The 19,716-nt window shown below is 44.9% G+C and overlaps 1 protein-coding gene across 1 annotated transcript in view; it reads left to right on the top strand.

Annotated features, from left to right (window-relative positions):
• LOC144124912 (polypeptide N-acetylgalactosaminyltransferase 13-like) overlaps positions 1–15,080 on the top strand; it is a 34,563-nt gene extending 19,483 nt beyond the window's left edge. Inside the window, 5 exon segments of the mRNA XM_077657859.1 lie at positions 1,554–1,671; positions 4,590–4,770; positions 8,586–8,725; positions 9,870–10,103; positions 13,230–15,080. Coding sequence (XP_077513985.1) covers positions 1,554–1,671; positions 4,590–4,770; positions 8,586–8,725; positions 9,870–10,103; positions 13,230–13,376 — 820 coding nt within the window. The 3' untranslated portion in view covers positions 13,377–15,080.
• The last annotated feature ends 4,636 nt before the right edge of the window (positions 15,081–19,716 follow it).

Here is a 19,716-nt window from a genome sequence, read left to right as displayed (position 1 = left end):
GGTCTTTCCCTCCAGTTATCTCGAACTTGCTTAGAGCTGCAATGTGGACAAAACGCATTTAATAAGCAGGTGATGTGGTGCAAATGGAAGCAATCTTTGTCTGTATTGCTGCTTCCTTTCACTTGAGGAGAGGAAGTTAGTGCTGTCTTAACCTCCCCCATACCTCACATGCGGAAAAAATCGTTACTCCAAAAAAGCCAACTGTCAGGTTTAAGAAGTCTTCTGTCGGAAGCTGCTGTTAAATTCTCCTATGCGTGACTTTCAGGCGTACAAGTTCACTGAAGAAGGATGGATAGCTGGGCTAGTGTGCAATAGTAGTTCATTGTGGGTGGTACGGTGCAAAACAGATAGAAGGCAAAGTAAAAGACTACACGGACTAGCGCTCGTCCACATGGATGAGCGCGTGTCTGTGTCGTCTTTTACTTTGTCTTTCATCTGTTTCCCGCTGTACCACCCATAATGAACTACTATTACCAACTAGCCCAGCTATTAATCCTTCAGTGTATTTCTTTTGCAAAAAAAAAACGGCGCTCGTCTGCGTCGTCTTCTACTTTGTTTTTCATCTGTTTTGTGCTGCCACCCAGAGTGAAACTACTATTACCAACTCGCCATGCTATCCATTCTTCTTCAGTGTATTTCTTTTGCACAGGGCCCTTTTTTGTGTTTCAACTTCGACAGCGCGTCTCCTTGTCTTCTACGTTGTCTTCTGTCTGTTTCGTGCTGTACTGCCCACAATGAACAAGTTCACTGATCATAGCATTGCATTTAATTCTGTTTCTTTCGGATTGTTAGTGGTATAGTTTCTCTCTCTCTTTCTTTTAGTTTTTGCCATGTGTTTCTTAACACCCCTGCTGCCAGCTGCCATGATGGCTGAGTCGTTATGGTGCTTGGCTGCAGACCCAAAATCTGCTGGTTCGATCTCGACCATGGTGGTCGCATTTCGATGAACGTAGAATGCTAGAAACCCGTGTACTATGCGATGTCTGGACCCCCTTCACTACAGCGTTTCTCATAGCCTGAGTTGCTTTGAGACGTCAAACACCACTGCTACCGCAAAAACTGCCACTAGGTGTAAGTTTCTAGTGGATGTCAAATTTCTCCTGGGTTTGGAACTGCAAGGCTTGCTAAATGATGGATTTTGTGTTTTTTTTTTTTTCACACATTTATACGATGGGAAAAAGTGAGAATTTGCAAAGATGTGGTGCAGTGCAAAGGTCACAGAGAAGAGCAGTGAAACCCAATGTGTGCCCTATCCTGGCACTTGGCTCCAAGTTGCCCCATACCTAATCAGTGTGGTATGGAGGGGTAACTACCATAATCATTAATATGGATCGGTAAGTACCATAAAACGCTAGGCCACCTTGAGTTGAAAAAAAATAGGCTTGTGGCATGGCATTCTTTAGCCACAGATGCCCTTGCACCATAAAAAACCACTATCATCATGATCGTAATCATTGCCCCATATTATCTGTAAATGTGTGGAGTAAATATGGTGAAATTGGGTTTTCTCTAACAAATTACTAACACAGAACTTTATCTGATTGACATTTCAGGACACCCACCATGGCAGGGGGCTTGTTTTCAATTGACAAGGACTACTTCAACGAGCTTGGCAAGTATGATGAAGGCATGGACATCTGGGGGGGAGAGAACCTCGAGCTATCATTCAGGGTAAGCTGCATGCTTGTAACCATCAAGAGCTGAAGTTCTTTAAGCCGCTTTTTTCACTATCTGCTTCCAAGCTCTTTTCACAGTTTATAGGCTTGCTGACTTCTCAACAACACAGCTAGTTGTACTAACAAGTTGGCGTCTTGAAACAAAAATGTTAGTGTCTTGAAACAAGATTGTTTCAAACATTGTAAGTTTAGCAAGTAAGAAGTGGTAAGAGTACATTTACCTTCAGCACATCAGTTCAAGGCAGCTTAGTTTGCTTGTAGAATTATGTGGGAGATTAGTGCTTATGTGTCAGTGCATATATTTTTGCACGTGTGTGTGCGTGCGTGCGCGCCATATTTACATGATTGTAAGTCGACCTATTTTTCAAAACTTGAAAATCCGTAGTGGGCAACCGAAGCATGGCACCGTAAGTAAAGGCGAGACAAATGAGATATCAGGCATGCTAAAGCCTGGTTTCATTTTTGCTGCACGGCTGCGTCGCATTGCTCTCGTTGCTGGCATTGACCAGCTGCTATGTCAGCACGCAGAACTGGCATCCCGTGTGGCAGCTGATGGCGGCTGTTGATAAGCAGCAAACTGGCACCCCCTTCGCCACACGTACATGGCTGCAGACTGCGGCTGCTGATTAGCGGCGACGGCTGGATAACGCAGTCGCATTCTATTCTTAATGTGCAAGCTCAAGTGTCCAACAAGTTTTCTTTTTTAATTTCAACTGTGCACTCAGCGCTCAAGAGAGCGCCAATAGTTGATGGAAAGGCCACTGTTCCAATCGCGGCAGCATCGCCACTCAGAATGGCAGCGGTGCCGGGGAGTGTCGGTAGCAGACGGAAGAGCTGATGCCATTCACGCATAGTTTCTCTTTGGCTCTGATGCATTTGACTATGGCCGGCCGCGTTTCACAAGTTTTTAATGTAGTGCTTCGTCATTCGTTATTTGTGCTCCGGGTCCGGCAGGCGACTGGCGCTCGTTCACGGCTACATTCAAGATGGATGTCATTCTTTACGCCGAAGAAATGAACAGCTGCGCGCTGAGCCGCAAGTTCGACATTCACAACGGGTGATAAAGGTGTGGCAGCTGCAGCGAGGCAAAATTTTCAGCTGTTCCACGTGTTGTCATGATGTGGCTGTTTGCGAAGTGCGGGATTTCACTGGACGGCGACGTTAGACCGACGTGTTGTGGGACCTCAGCAGCGATCACAACGGCAGTGCTAGTGAGGACGATGGAGCAAGTGTGGACGAGTAGTCCAGTGACTAAGCTAATACATTTTCGTTATATTGGAATGTGTCCATGGGCAAGCCCGTGCATGATAGCTGGATAATGCTACCGCATTCTACTATTAAAGACCAAGCTTAAACAACCTCGAAGTTTTTTTTTTTTCCGGAAATGTGATATGGGGGGTCTACTTACAATCATGTAAATACGGTACGTGTGTGTGTTCCTTTTTTCACATCATATATATCATAACTTTTGAAAAGAATTTATGCTTGTTGGAAAATACAAATTTACAAATTGGGATTCCCCGCCGCGGTGGCTCAGTGGTTAGGGCGCTCGACTACTGATCCGAAGTTCCCGGGTTCGAACCCGACCGCGGCGGCTGCGTTTTTATGGAGGAAAAAACGGTAAGGCGCCCGTGTATTGTGTGATGTCAGTGCACGTTAAAGATCCCCAGGTGGTCGAAATTGTTCCGGAGCCCTCCACTCCGGCACCTCTCTCTTCCTTTCTTCTTTCACTCCCTTCTTTATCCCTTTCCTTATGGCGCGGTTCAGGTGTCCAACGATGAATGAAACAGATACTGCGCCATTTCCTTTCCCCCCAAAAACCAATTATTATTATTATTACAAATTGGGATTTGCAGCAAGTATTGCTATGGTGCACATATTACAACCAGTCTAAACACTTGAAGTGCTGGTGATCTAACGCATTCTTGGACTGCTTTGTGTTGCAGTCACTGTTATTCTGTGGCATTACCACAAGCTTCCTTGCTGAAAATACATAATAAAAATATTTTAAATTCACAAATTTTCATCCCACATGTTTATGTACAGTATAATCTCAATAATATTGCAGCTGATGTGAATTTTATGACACAAGCTTGCAAATTCCCTGTCCAAAGTGCATTCTGTACAATGGACAATTAACACTATCCTCTGCCTCTACGCATAATGCAAACTTGAGAAATGTGACAGCACCTGTATGTATAAGTGCTGCCCTTGCATTGCCAGTACTGCGGCAGTAAATTGCACAGCACACTCAGTGGGCACTGAACAGCGGCGCAAGATCTGTAGATTGCCAGCATTGCGACTACCAGTCGCACAATATATGCACCATGACCACAGAGTGGTGGCACAAGGCCATGCATAGATATCAAATCATCATCGTCATGATGGCATGATGAATATCCACCACAAAATCTGGCACAGAATGTGACAGTGACTGTATTTGTGATTCCTGTGGGGTTGTCTTTTGATTATTATACCTCCTGTAATCGCGCAGCTTTATTTGCACTAGGTGCAGCAAAGGTACATCAAGTATTTAACAGTTACAGCAAATCTGTGACCACAAGTGTTTCAGTCATGAACTTGTAAAATTGAAGGTGGGCAATGCATATTTTGACCATTATTGCATTTTTTTTTTCTAAATGACAGCAAACCGTTCAGCAAGATGAGCCCTTATTGGTTATTGCAATTACCAGAAGCCCTATTTTGTTTTTAACTCTCACTACTACTTAGTTCAGCAGTCTGTCCATATATTCGTTTCTTTGAAACAAAACGAAAAAATGCTGCTGCAGAAAAAGGCTGACTGGTCGGCTCCTGAAAGCTATAATGCTCATTTTCGGATTCTTCCGGAGTCCAATTATTATGTTCAATTAAACTGCATTGCCGAAATGTGCCTTGCTTTTTTTTCCCCCTCAGATCTGGATGTGTGGGGGAGAGCTGGAGATAGTGCCATGCTCACATGTGGGCCACGTCTTCAGGAAGTCAACACCATACTCATTTCCTGGTGGGACGAGCCGGATAGTCAACCACAACAACGCTCGTTTGGCTGAAGTGTGGCTTGACGAGTGGAAGGACTTCTACTTTGCTATCAACCCAGGTTTGTCTGCAGCACTTTTCGCTGGTGTGGCCACCATAGAAGGCGATTTTTCTTGTGACAAATTTACCTTTAGGGTGCATTCATGCCTGTACTTGGGAACTTATAAGAGCGTTAGTAGCTCATTGGCAAGCACAGAGCGCTTAGAAGCAGGATTAAACAGGTTGAGAAGCACAGATTTTATGAAGCCGAAGTAAATAGCGGTTCTGCTCAGAGGTCAGTCGTGAGGCTGTTGCCGCAATGAAGGTCAGCAGTAGTGGCTTGAAATGCAGTGCATGAGACAGCTACTTTGTCTGCAGCTTTCACATTAGTATGCCAATTGTCTCGTATCTTTGGAGCTATGGTCTCTTGTTCAGCACCATATGCTGCTCTGCAGGCACAATTCTGCTTCTTTTTAGTGTGAACGCACTCATGCGCTCACCAACACTGACAAAGAATCTTGTCACCTTACATACGTTCATCGTGCATGCATATGGTCTTGTGCCATTGCCTAGCAACCAGAGTTACTGCCCGAGTGTACCCAAGTTACTCAGGTAAGCTCGGGTAGTAACTTGGGTAAGTTCGGAGGAGCACCACGCCAGCTGCACAAGAGGTTGCTTGGGAAGACCAGCAAAGGTTGCACAAACCCTACCACGGTGGCTGTGACAGAAACAGCCACCTGCCAGTGCAGGGGCGCTTCGGTCAACTGCTGCGCCACTGCGCTGGTAGTGGTATGAGGACTCGCCGCCATCTATGAATGTTAAGTAGAGAATGACCAATTCTGCATGTATGGGCATTAACCCATTAAATATATCACGTCATACCACTAAGGTGAAGCTTAAGTGCCCCCTCCAATTGAAGAATGAACACCTGCTTTTGCATGTCTACTCGGTTTAGCTACGTTAAACCCCTACCAATTTTTTTTTTACCTTGTGTTTTATATTTTTTAATATAAAGCATACAAGAAGGCACAAATTAAGAAACTAGTGATGTATTTAATGCCTGTTCGCACACATGTGTCACGTATGCTAGTCAGGTTGTACATGGGACCAGAAGGGAGTGAACGGTGTTCTCTTTTTGAGTGGCGAATGCTGACGCAAAGAGGTTTTCCTCATTGTCGGGGTGTGAACCTTAATGAGTCCTTTAAGAGACATGAACTTGGTATGAATTGGTTGACATATACCGTATTTACTCGTGCATAACCCACCCCTGCATATTACCCGCACCCCTAACTTTGAACTCCACGAAAAAAGAAAAAAAAACCTCGCATATAACCTGCACGTTTACCTGAAAAAAAAATTGAGCACTAGAAAGATACAGTTGCACATTCAGTGATCATTTCGTTTTCAGAACATTTATTCAAATGACCACCACCGCGTCACTGGTTATCCGATTCTCAATCGTCGCCACTCTAACTGCTGCCGTCCAAGGCTTCGTCGCCACTCAAAGACGTAGTCGTCCTCGGAACCATCCAAGCTGCTACCGATGGCACATTTTTAAAAGCTTTCATGCAACAAGTCAGTCAGTATTGTTTTGCACGCATCCACGATCCACTTGCACAATATCGGGTCTTCGCAGCGTCTCATCGGTGTGAGGGCGTAAAGGCCATCGGCCATCCACTGGGCATACCGCCGTTTCACGTGTGCCTTGAACGGCTTGTTCAGGCACATGTCGAGTGGCTGTAGCATGGACATCATGTCGCCAGGTATTATAACGAGGTTGGTGCCGTTCTCGGCGAGGCGAGCCTTCACCGCATCAGTGCAGTGGCCTCTGAAGGAGTCCAGTACGAGCAGCAGCTCTGTTGCCAATTTCTTCATCAATGGCTATAATCTTTAGCTTCTCTTTCGCTGTAAAACACTGCCACTGAGGCGCACTCATGACGCCAAAACAAAGCAGGCAAACAGTGCAAACTGAGGTGTAGTACACATAGCAGCGCCTGACACTATGCTCAACAATGCTGGCTGAAGAAAATGTGGCCAGTAGCATGGGGAAAAATAAACAGACTGTGAATGTGGATTTGGCTATGCCTTTCATTGGCCCCGCATTGGCTTGACAAGCGTCTATGACGATGGGGATGGCGGACTACACAAAGGAGGCGCAGCAAAGCCGCATACATCGCCTCCGCGATCAAGTGCACCATTGCTCGCAGCCGGAGCAGATCGCGGAGGCCACAGCGCCCTTACACGCATATTTTTTTCTAATATTTCCTGTAGGGGCGTGCGAATATTGAAATTTTCAAATACGAATATGAAGAAAAAATGGCTTCAAATATATCGAATCGAATATCTGGTCAGCACAAAAAATAAATTCAGAAAAGAAACAAGCAAACATTGTTGCTCATATTTTTTCTTCAAAATAGTGCATGGCCTTTGCAACTGAAATAAATAAAACTAGACTGCCCGAGCACTGTATAAAAAAAAATGTGAGCAGAAATGTATACTACTTAATTGAACAGCATAACAGTATCCAACCTGTAATGTGGTCAGGAAAAATGAAATCCATAACATGACAAGACTGGAAACAAGAATAACATGATGGCTAGTAAAACCTCATTAATTCGGAGTTCAAAGAACCGACAGAAATGCCCGGGTTATTTGAAGGTCGATTTATAAGTTCCCCCTGCCCCGAAAAAAAAAAGCTACCATAAATGCGGTAGTCGTATGAGGCAGCTCTATCGTGCAAACACCTGTAATCCGTGATGAGCACCGAGTTTCGGCGCGCTGAAAGAAATCGCGAACCTGAGCGAGATGGGAACGCACATTGACGTCGGAATGGCGAGACTGCTTCGAAAAATAAAAAATAAAATGACCATCGACGCGTCAGTCAGCGTCTGAAAGTGGCACGGTGCTAACATTGCACTACTGGTGAATGCGCGGGCAGACAGTTGCCATTGCCACAGGCGAGTGGCGAAGCTCGATCAGAAACCAGAACTACGCGGCCAGGTTATTTTTGGGGCCCTCCGAACGTTGTCACGCGTGCCGTTATGCCCACTTAAGAGGTGCGTGGGTTACAGTGCACCACGCAATAGGCAGGATTTTTACAGGATCGCTTGCCCTGTTGTGACACCTCGACTCGCCACTTCGGGGGCGTCGCGCAAAATTTTGCAAGTAGGCTTTCCCGCATAGCGTAGTTGACCAAAACAAGATGGCGGTGGTCACACTCGGAGAGTTAAGGTGACAGAACGAATGCCATGAGTGTGGGCATTAATTATATAACATATTACGGAAGGATAAAAAAGTAAACGTGCTTTCGCGTTGCAATTGTTAGAAGCGGGTCGTCCCCTATCTTGCTCGCAGCACGTGTGGTATATGGGAAAGCCCACTTGCAAATATTGCGCACAAGGTGAAGCCTAGCGGCATCGGATTGCGATCGGTCCACACGATAAACGATGGAGAAGAAAGAGAACAGGGCCTTTATATTGTTTTCCTGGAACTTTAAACTCTATATTCAGATAATTTGCCCTGATATTGAGCTTTTGCCACAACCAAATTTACGAAAGTCGGCGCGGTATACGATCGCTGCCGAGTATTCGCGAATTTTCGAATATTCGGAAATTCACGAATATCATTTCTCGAAAACGAATATGAACCGAATATGAAACATATTCGATTCGTATTCGAAATGTAGAATATTCGCACACCCCCAATTTCCTGTTGTTTCTTGCTGTGCTCGTTTTCGTTCATGCATTACTTGCTGCTTATGAAAGGTATTTTCTCATTTACTTCTGAGAAAGTTGCCTGTCCAAGGCATTTGTTTATTTTTCGCTTATTTCATTGATGGAGCTTTCTTTGTGCTGATGACTAGCATTCCATGCATTTTCTTTTTTTCTTTCCTTTCAGCGGCCAAGAATGTTGACAAGGGAGACCTGTCGTACCGAAGAGAGCTCCGTACCAAGCTAAAATGCAACAGTTTTAGGTGGTACCTGGAAAATATCTATCCGGAGTCACACATGCCCCTTGATTACTATCATCTTGGTGAGGTAAGCAACTGGAGGCGTGCTCAGCGCTCTGCGACTTTTTTCCTGCTGTTCTTATGCAAGTAAAAAAGTGTCTCCTTTGAGTTTTTTGCGATTGCTTTGAAAAAGAGATCTGTTTCAGTATTTTGAGACAGAGACGGAACTGCTTTGAGCCCTTTCTGAGGGTTGGTAAATTTGTAATAAAGTGTCACATAATTTTTTGTGAAAGGGTCCAGCCGTTATGCATTTTTTGCAGTTAAGTCGCACTGAAGGACTTTCAAGACACTCACATACTATACCTCAACCAATGCAGAGATAAATAGGGCTATGAGAGCTGTTTTCTCATCAGGAGGTGGTCACCCATTAGAAGTGCGAGCACATGAAAGCAAAGGCAGAATGCCAGAACACCTTTGTGCATGTCAGTGCACATTAAAGAATTTCAGGTTACGCACACATTAACCCAAGGAGGTTGAAATTAGTCCGGAGCCATCCTTTGTCTCTCGCTGCCCTTGGGCTGCTTCGAGAAGTTAAACACCAGATAAGCAAATCTGACCTAGTCAGCCAGTTAACAAGAATGAATTAATGAATTTGAATGAATGAACACATAGTGATTGGGATTAAACGCCTATTGCAGAAATGGTGGATCAGAATTTGCATACTCATTTCATGATGAGTGTGATATGCACAGAGGGTGGAAAGTCACATCGTCTCAATCAAGTGCCGGCCGGGCGTGCAGGGCTGCAGGGCAAGAATTTGAACCACTAGTTTTATTTGAATAAAATTGCATGCTTTTCTGCAAATTTCTTTTATTTATGCTCAGTTTTGAAGTAACTTATGACAGAAGGGAAAGTGAGTGTACAGAACGGAGAAAATGATCGTTATGAAATTGACTTTTTTTTTGTTCGCTCCAAGGAACTGATTATGACAGAAGGGAAAGTGAGTGTACCGAACTGGGAAAACGATCGTTCTGAAATTGACTTTTTTTGTTCGCTCCAAGTTTAAATTATCAAGAGTCAATTACAGTTGCAAATGAGAAGCCTGGAGCAGTGCTAGTGGATGTCTCTGAAGAGAATATGGTACCCTTACTTTTACTTTATCTAGCGGTGATAACAGTAAAGAAGCATGGCCATCTCTCTTTTCCTTCCTTCCCTCTACCTGCATCCACCAGATCAAGCATGCGGAGTCCCCTAACTGCCTGGACACATTTGGACGCAAGAGCGGTGAGAACGTGGCCGTGAGCGCGTGCCATGGCATGGGCGGCAACCAGGTGTTCGCCTACACCAAGCGGCAGCAGATCATGTCTGACGACAACTGCCTGGACGCCTCTTCTCCGCGAGGTCCTGTCAAGCTGCTACGCTGCCACGGCATGGGCGGCAACCAGCTCTGGATCTACAACAAGGAGGTAGCGCCTGCCACACAGTCATGGGACCCCATTTGTTGTTTATTAACCTGTTCGCTAAAAAGGCCAGTCAGATCATCAGCTAAACATGTTCCTATTTTTCTTCTTTTAAGCCACTGCTGAGTGAAAAGCAGGCCTCATTAATTTTTTCTTGTACAGTCTTGGACAGTTTCAGACTTGGCGGGGCCCAGGAAATTAAAATAATCTTACTGCAAAAAACCGGCTTGAAAAATTGCTAACTTCACTGCTCCTCATGTTCCGCTGCAAATGATAATATTAGACTGTATATGAGCCACAGTCGGGCTTTCGTCATGTCCGCACAACGTCACGATACCAGAGTGTATGACACGGCCGCAGGTCATTATGAGATTGAATACACATGCCTTGTTGAGAAGAGGCCAGTTTCCATGGGAAACGGCGTTTGTAAAGGCGGAGTGAGGTAACCCGCGGGATGACTTGAGCAGAAGCAAGCGCCTCCAAAAGAATGCCTTCCATCTGCATCTGCCCCGCACCGTGGATGGCGTCGTCCAAGCCACAGTGGACGCCGCAGCTGTCTGTTTTAATGCTATCAAAAGCGTGATTGGGGGCTCAGATACAGTCTAATATTATTGTTTGCAAGCGAAATGTGTTTGCTTTTTACAGGCCATCTCGATGGCGATGAAAGGCGTGCCATTATATCAAGTGGCAACGATGGAGTACAGAAAGCTAGGCCTATCCAAGCCTGTCTGTCTGATTGATTTAGTTTAAATTCAAGATGGCGCCTTTCACGGTGGTGGATAACCAGTTAGTTGTTACCATGATGCCTGTTCACATCTAATTAGGCCGAAAAAATGAACTTTTGGTTGAAAAATGATCCCCACAGCATTGTTAGCATCTATTTTAGTCTAAAAAATTGAACTTTTGGACTCCACAGAGTTCGAAATATTGGTCGTGAAGATGTACAGTATTGTGCGTTTTTATCGCTGACACTTTCAAAAATTTCCCCGCCTCAACCGCTGGCTCGTTTGCGGTGAAACTGCACACAGAGCTTGCGTATTATGGTAACTTTTGTATCGTAGCAAGTTTGACAATGGTACTTACTTAGTTCAGGCGCACATGATGCGAAAACGTAAGTGTCTACGAGAGATCGGCGAGCCAAAACCCGCAGATGACGCTTTTTTGCTGAGAACCGGCAGTGGCGCCATCTGTTTTCGGCAGCGGAAAGCGTCACGACTAGGCCGCCGAGCCGAGCGTTTCAAACAATATTCTTTGAAAGGTAAAGCCTCTTTAAATCAGTTGTTTTGATATTTTTCCGCTCAATTAGCCGAAAATGTTGTAAGCGCTTCAGTTGAAGCAGATGCAAATGCCGAACGGCATATTCAAAGGGCCCGCGCTCCTTGCAACGCTCGCCTCGGCGGCCTAGTTGTGACGCTTTCCGCTGCTGAAAACAGATGGCGCCATTGCCGGTTCTCAGCAAAAAAGCGTCGTCTGCGGGTTTTGGCTCGCCGATCTCTCGTAGACACTTACGTTTTCGCATCATGTGCGCCTGAACTAAGTAAGTACCATTGTCAAACTTGCTACGATACAAAAGTTACCATAATACGCAAGCTCTGTGTGCAGTTTCACCGCAAATGAGCCAGCGGTTGAGGCGGGGAAATTTTTTAATGTGTCAGCGATAAAAACGCACAATACTGTACATGTTCCTATCAGGCGCCTGACGGTTCCTTAGTGAAGTCTGAAATATCACGCAAGTCCGAATTATTAAAGACCGAAAAATTGTTCAGCTACTCTATTCTTATTCGTATTATTTCTTCTTTTGCCGATTTAATTTTTAAGCTCTCTTGGGACTCTGAAAAGTGGAAGGGATTTCAGCTGGAGTTAGCTGGAATTGGAAATTTTCCAGCTGGAGGCAGGAAATGTTCCAACTGGACACAGCTTCTAGTTTCATAATCCAGCTGAAAAATGGAACGCTTTTCATGTGAGAAATAATTAAACCTTCTTTTTGGGCAAGTTGATGCATAATTATTTCATAAAAAGTTGCGGCAGGTCTGAAAAATCAAGCACTCTTGCGATGCGTTCAAAATTTCAGTTGCCCTCTTACAGTGGCTCTATTAGGCATAGTGCAGTGCTGTGAAAAAGTCGAGATAATCAAGCATGTCCAAAATATTGGGTCAGAATTTTCGGCCAGCCACAGTCAGTCGTGTTTCGGCAATAAGCAGAGTAGTATTTTTAGTTCAAAGGTTCCTTATACTAGGTACTGCATGTTTTTGGCTGCCATTTACTTGAAGTTAATTTGTAGTTGTGTAGTCAGAGTTTTGTGGTATACAGTCATGGACATCGTGGTTCGCAGGAAAGGCAATAGTACTGCAGTCCGCTTTCAATAATTCAAACTAGACAAGTGATCAGGTGATTTGTCAGGTGTGTTACCACGTGATGACGACTTGCCTTCGCCTGATAATGTCCTGAATTTTTTCTGACCATTTGAGGTCTGAAGTAAGTGTGTAGAGCATCTAGACCAAAAAACTTCGCTGTTAGGTGGTGTGATTGTGCTCCCTTGGTATGAAATTTCACTCTGTATGCAGGAAAAGCATTGCAGAAGGCACTGAATTTGGCAGCACATTGCACAGATAAGGAGATCAAATACCAGCTTAATCTCACACTAAATGCCCATTAAGTGCTCTTGCATGAAAGCACTTAAAAAGATCTCTCCTGTGCATCAAACCAAATGGGCATGAGAAAGAGTGATCTTGGAAAACGTAGGGTAATGTTGTGAGTTCTTGGACCCATTTGTGGCCAGGTTTCTTGCACCTGCTATGAAGTCCTTTTAAGAAAAACATTGTCAATAATTTTGTCAGACTCAGTTCTGCTGCTCACGCATCTTCGCTTAGTGGACAGCAATGGATGCAAGGAGGGCTTTTAAAGAGTTTCATATTAAAGCTCTTCCATACAAGCTTTTACAATTAATTCCACGAAACTTATGGCTGCATTCATTTTTACGAGTCACATATTCTTCTACACTTTGTTAAAGCATTGTGTGTCTGATTTGACTGTAGTGGAGCCAACTGTGCGCTTTCAAAGCCAGTATTATTCTGTGCTCCTTGTTTCATTTTTGCTTCATGTGACACATTTCTGTTGCATCACATCTTGCAGGAGCAGTCATTCAAGCACGTCAACACGGCACGCTGCCTTGACCAGCCGCAGCCGAGTGACCCCTCCCTGCCCGTTCTGAGGGAGTGCGATGGCAGGGCTTCGCAGCGATGGATCATGCAGGGGAAGTTCAAGTGGCAGGCCTCCTAGGGTGTCAAACAGCTAGACCACTTCCCCCGCGTGGCCGACCGCAAATGCGAAGACAAGCAAGCCCGCCAGCGATAAATGGAAAGGGCAGCGACTGCGGGACTCGGCTGCTGCCACTTCACAACCTGCAATCATTCCTGGGCACCTGGTGCGCGCGTGCCTTCCTTGTTGAACTTGCGGGAGAAAGCAGTGGCTTTGAATGAACACTAGCTCGCTTGCTCCGGACATTGAGCCTGCAGGAGGTGACCACATCTGGAGGGCAGCTGCAGTGAGAAATATGGACCCTCTGTGAAGCATCTGGAAGGATTTTCAACCACATTTCAAGCATTCTGTGAATTGTGCTGCTTTTCTTAACAATTTATTTTTACTTGCGTCGGTATTCGTTGTATAGCACAGGAAGCAGAAGCTTGTTTTCACTCGAAAATGCTTTCAATGTCACAAGGGGCAGGGACTGTGTAATGCTGCATGGCACAGCCATGAAGTGTCCGTCTCATGTGGAACCTGAAATGTCTAGTAATGTTGCTGTCATACTGCTACTCGAGCATCACAAATGATACACAAGCATGCTTCTCTGTTGGCGTGTTTTAACTTTTGAAAAAGAGGGGAGTTGGATTCCTGATGTCGCTTTTGAGCAGGTGAAAAAATCACACACTTGCATCTATTTGATGCTAGCCAAAAATCCAGAAAAGCTTTGCACTCGTGAATTGCACTGCAAGTATCGCCTCGCAATTGCTTGAAACTGGAGAAAACCCATGCAAGTATAAGAATGCTTCCGCACCCCAAGCCTCCACCTTGTCAGCTGCTGCCACCTCGTGTGGTTCTGCTCAGGCTGTGATGCAACTTTTCTTGCAGAGACTGCCTCTTTCACAGACCAGATGTGATTACGTGCTGTTGTGGTGGTGCCTATCTGTTTTGCCACATTCCTCAAGACAACTAGCTGTGCAACCCAAGGACAAAAGCCACGTGCACACAGCAGTGTTCCTATATTGCTTCCAACTTCCGTTCTGTTCTCTTTTTTTTTGTAGTTTTTCATCATTCCTTTTGACTCTGACTCTTGCAGAAACTGTGCTATGTGCAGAATGTTGCAGCAACAGCAGAAATGCTGAAATGCAAATGGGCCAAGTTAATTTTACGTACTGCGTAGCTGGCGTGATCTGTCTTCGCCTCTCTGCACATGTGTCCTCGTGAGGAATGGCTTGAATGGGAGAACTGCAACGGTTGTGTGCTCCCGTGCTCTGGTGATATTCACTCCAAATGCGAAAAAAAAAGAAGAGGATGCAACCAAACATTGTTAGATCATCAGCGCTGCACACCACTGTTGGGGTCAAGTTGTGCATGTTGCATTGTATCATTATTGTTATGATGAACCATGTCATTGTTTTTTTTGTCATTCTTTTCTTCATCATGTACGGTAGGCTCAAGGGCAGTTTCTTGTTATCAAGTGCTAATTTGTTGTTCCAATCCCTTTTTGTGTGAATGTTTGAAAGTGTGATGATTTGATTTTGTCTTTATTTCCATGATCACACTCTCAGAATGTTGTAGCCATTCTTTAAGCGTGTGGATTTGTTCTTCTTCAAAGAAAAATTATTTTCTTTTGAGCTTGCAAGCTGGGTGTTGAATCTTCAAACTGCAGCAATATCTGTGAAAGGTGAATGTGTTACAAAGGCTCGGTTCCTAAAAGTAAATTACAACAGTACGTTTCGATCATTGATGTCTCTGCATCCTTCTTTTCCTGTGACACTGCAAAGCTTTGTTTTCTCAGTCTGACACGATTTTAGTCCACATTTTTTAAAAAGACATGGTGCTACAAGTGCACACACATAAAAATGAGGAGGCAAAGGACCAGCGCCACATTTTTTTATTCTTAAAAGAGAACACCAGACCCCATATTCATTGATGACTGAATTACCAAGTTACAACAAATAAGTCTTCTTAGTGAATGGCAGGTATGACTGTAATCTTGGCAAACTTCCTCATTACCTGCAGACTGCATTTTGTGTGATAATATAGCGCTTCTTAAGAGCAAAATGAAACCATAGCAAGTCTTGTGGGGATTTCTCTCTGGAACAGAATTGATCCACATCATCGTGTGTGTGTGCGTGTGTGTGTGCATGTGAGTGCGTGCATGAGTGCGTGTCGGGGTAGTAAATTTCCTGCTCATCCACGTGAAAGTGCCCCTGCTTCTCAACAACTTCTCTGCTACAGTAATTCTAAGGTACATTCGCCAGTGTCCAGTTGCCGTATATATAAATCCGTATATCTAAATACAAAGTTTGCCTGCGGAGCCTTGCTGCATCTTGTCCCACACAGCCAATGATGTCCAGTGGACATCTGATTAAGAATCGCATGTTGAAAGCCATATCCGGACTTCAAATTGCTGAGAGAACAAAACATGTCCAAAAGCAAAGTCAGAATCTAAACATCCACAGAGCTTACAGGGAACTTCCCTTTGTGGAATACCTTTGAAATGTGGTCAGAAAGGTAGTATAGATAACATCTCGTTTTGGCTGGCAGCAGTGAGCAGTAAATGGTCGCTTTAATGGGAGCTGGTGGTGCCAGCTGTAACAGTAAAAGTATATTTCAAGAACTTGGTCCCAGATTGATTCGCATTGTTCAGGCACTAATGATGTTTTTCAACTGAACGAAGTTTGCAGTTAAACCTCTTGGATTGTGCCTTCTATAGAGTGCGCACTTAGGACAAAAATTTAATTACTGAACTTTCTTATTGACAAACTACCACTATAACATTTAAGGGCGCCCTTCATGGCTGTGCATAACATGAGCCTAAGGTATCGGCTCGAAGATAAGCGTATGAGTTACTTCAGCTAATTATTGTGATACTGTAGAGCTCCTGCAATACTGTCACCCCGTTTTCCCTTCGTGCCTTGCAGATTGTTTGGCAGCTAACTGAAGTTGTGAACTGCTGAAAGTTTACCCGCCGCGGTGGCTCAGTGGTTAGGGCGCTCGACTACTGATCCGGAGTTCCCGGGTTCGAACCCGACCCCGGCGGCTGCGTTTTTATGGAGGAAAAACGCTAAGGCGCCCGTGTGCTGTGCGATGTCAGTGCACGTTAAAGATCCCCAGGTGGTCGAAATTATTCCGGAGCCCTCCACTATGGCACCTCTTCTTCTTTTCTTCTTTCACTCCCTCCTTTATCCCTTCCCTTACACCGCAGCGCCGTTCAGGTGTCCAACCATATATGAGACAGATACTGCCCCATTTCCTTTCCCCAAAAACCAATTATTATTATTATTGAAAGTGTCATGCTGTTACTAATAGCTGGTCAGGCAGTTTTGCAGGGTTGTCACCTTGTTTGCGAATGCTGCATATATGTATTAATTGTTCTCTGGATATTAAATAATTATTAGGAAACATTAATTTAATATGTATAATCTAGAGTTTAAGCTCCGCCCCCAAAATATTCTAAGGCATGTTCATATAACATTGCTTGCACTGACGTCAGTGAAAGGAATCTTGGGATATGTTCCCACCATGTTCATGAACCACCAGCTCTCTGTAAGCTACAATGTTTCATTATGGTTGTGTGTGCGATATTCGGTCACTCCAAGCACACTGGTAGCTACGGAAGGAAACTTTCGATGAACACAAGCTTTTTCTCACCACAGAATATCGCAGATGACCAATGCCAGTGAATGAAGGCATGCTGAACACAACGATGGAGCTTGCATGTGGTACACGTTAAGCATGCCAACTTCATCTTTAAGGACCGCAACCTTCAAGTGTGTGTTGTGCATATAACAGGTAGCTCCACAATTTCAACTGTTAAGTGTGCGATAATGGTGAAACAAGCAAAGCATCACTTATTAACCTGATTTCTTGTGTTGAAATGGTGACCACTAAACTAGCCCGAGCAGGCAAGTCCCGACTGAACCTCCTCGCTTCTCCGCGGGCACAGCGCCAAGCATGAAAATTCCACACAACGCCAGCAGAGGGTGAAAAACGATGCAGCGGAAAATGGTGAGCTAAGGCAGGAATTGCATGCGAAGGCCGGCATGGTGATGACACCGATTGATCCGTGTGCCGATCGATCTTCTGCACACCGCTGCAGCTGACCACAGAAATCAGCATTTCTGTGAACTGCATTTTAGCATCGGGAAGGCAAAAAAAGGAAGTAATATTTCATTAAAGCCTTGAGGCGTATTCACACAGCTCAAAGAGCTTAAAAGTAAGTTTTGAGCCGACCCTTCAAACTAGGAGCACTTTGTCTTTCTTGAACTGCGTTGCTGACAAGCTCTCACCCATGCAATAACACAGGAAACGTGTGGTTACCCGCTGCGGTGGCTCAGTGGTTAGGGCGCTCGGCTACTGATCCGGAGTTCCCGGGTTCGAACCCGACCCCGGCGGCTGCGTTTTTATGGAGGAAAAACGCTAAGGCGCCCGTGTGCTGTGCTGCGATGTCAGTGCACGTTAAAGATCCCCAGGTGGTCGAAATTATTCTGGAGCCCTCCACTACGGCACCTCTTGTTCCTTTATTCTTTCACTCCCTTTTTTATTTCTTCCCTTAGGATCCGCGCGTTCAGGTGTCCAATGATATATGAGACAGATACTGCGCCATTTCCTTTCCCCCAAAACCAATTGCTACTACTACTACTGTGGTTACAGCAGCAGTTTGTACACAATCATTCAAGGGTCACAAAGTAGCTGATAACATTGCACTGTAATTCCAGGAACAGACTAGAGCCTGTGCTCTTCTCTGTGTCTGAGGAGCCAATGTTCTGTTGACACACACTGATGCGTTGTTCCGAACATAAACTGATGCGATAAATTGCGATTTATAGCCCTCGTGACAGGACTCCGCATCTGGCATAGAAGACATTTCTATGCAAAAAGCACAAAGGAGCCAGCTGCAGCACGAAACACCACTGTTTATCTGCATCTCAAAGTGCACATGGTAGCCAGGTGGTTCATATACATGGCCGCTGTAGCAGTGACATCACGTGCAAGCTATGCATGTGCGACTCCAACGTCCCACAGATGAACTAAGCATGACCTGCAGCCTTTCATTTGATGGTCTTGACTAGTCCAGAAGTGTCGTTTTAAAAAAAAAGAAGTCAGTCAAATTGGGTAATTAGGCCGTATGCTGATATGTGCGCTAGCATGACATCAATTGTCATAGAGCTATGACCTACTAGGTGGTACAAGGCTACCACGGTAATTTCTTCCGGTTAGCTACTGTGCAAGCGTCATTTGAATTGCGTTCTCCTCCTGACCACCGCTGCTCATTCCGTTTAGCAAGATGCCACCTAATTAGCGCCCCAGGTTCTCGCCTGGTTATCACCAGCTATACCTTGGCAAGTAAGCCACCCAGTGGGCAAGTAAGCAGTGGCACAGTGGTGCAGTCGCAAAAGGCAGATGCTATGGCAGGTGTTGCCATTGATAGGACTTGGGTTGCTTGGGTTGGGTTGTGACCCAGGTTACTTTTCCCAAACAGCCTCTCATGATTAAATGGGCTGCCGCTTGGCACGGTGGGCAGGTTGCCCACCACCCGGTGGGAAGGTGAGCAGCCTGCCACAAAACCAGCTTCAGACAGACACAAAGACACAACGCCCAAATGTGCGGAATGGCCACTATAAGTGCTAGCACACTAAAAACTGGATATCCAGTGGAGGTCTGAACACTCAAGTTGGGTTTCCAGCGGACGACTGTCGGATGTCAAATGCCACCACAAGTGTTCAGTAGCTAGGTCCTTTAATGTTTTATATGTCAGAAAAAAAAAAAAATGTTTCTTGAAATATTGACACCCAACCCCAATGGACCTCCCCCACATAGCATTCACTCATCGTCATAGACCCCGCTATGCTTGCATTCATGGTAAGTACAGTCGCAATGTCTGCATGCCATATGTTCACAGGCATCGGCATCTCCGATGAGATTTCTTGCCATTTTATAGGTACCATATCATGGTGCAATTCCATGGTACTGTGGCACCATATGAAGCAATGCATTTGCTTCATTTCCTTTCAAAGCATGAAGTGTTTTCTAGCAGCCATGACCTAGTGTCATGGTTGTTAGCCAAAACCAAGCGAAACCAATGAAAACCAATCAGAACCAAGGTAAGCCCAACAAGGTAAAGAGTATCCACAAAAATTTCATCTTGTTTCCAATGAAGATGATGCAGAGAGAAAGCACTTAGACTAAGTAGCATCCATAGGCGTCTTGGAAAAACAGTCTACTGCTCTCATTGAAAGCTGCTTGAGTTTAGTCTGCTCCACTTGTTTCCACATGCAGTTTCTTTCTTGCTATGTTATGTGCATTCCACCTTTTTTTCACAAATTTCAGCTAAGCAGCAGCCCCAAACTACTTGCATCATTAAAGGAAGCCA

This window comes from Amblyomma americanum, chromosome 3, assembly GCF_052857255.1.
Source record: "Amblyomma americanum isolate KBUSLIRL-KWMA chromosome 3, ASM5285725v1, whole genome shotgun sequence".
NCBI classification, from domain to species: Eukaryota; Metazoa; Arthropoda; class Arachnida; order Ixodida; family Ixodidae; genus Amblyomma; species Amblyomma americanum.
Note: the sequence above shows the minus strand (reverse complement) of the source record. Positions and strands in the feature narration are given on the sequence as shown.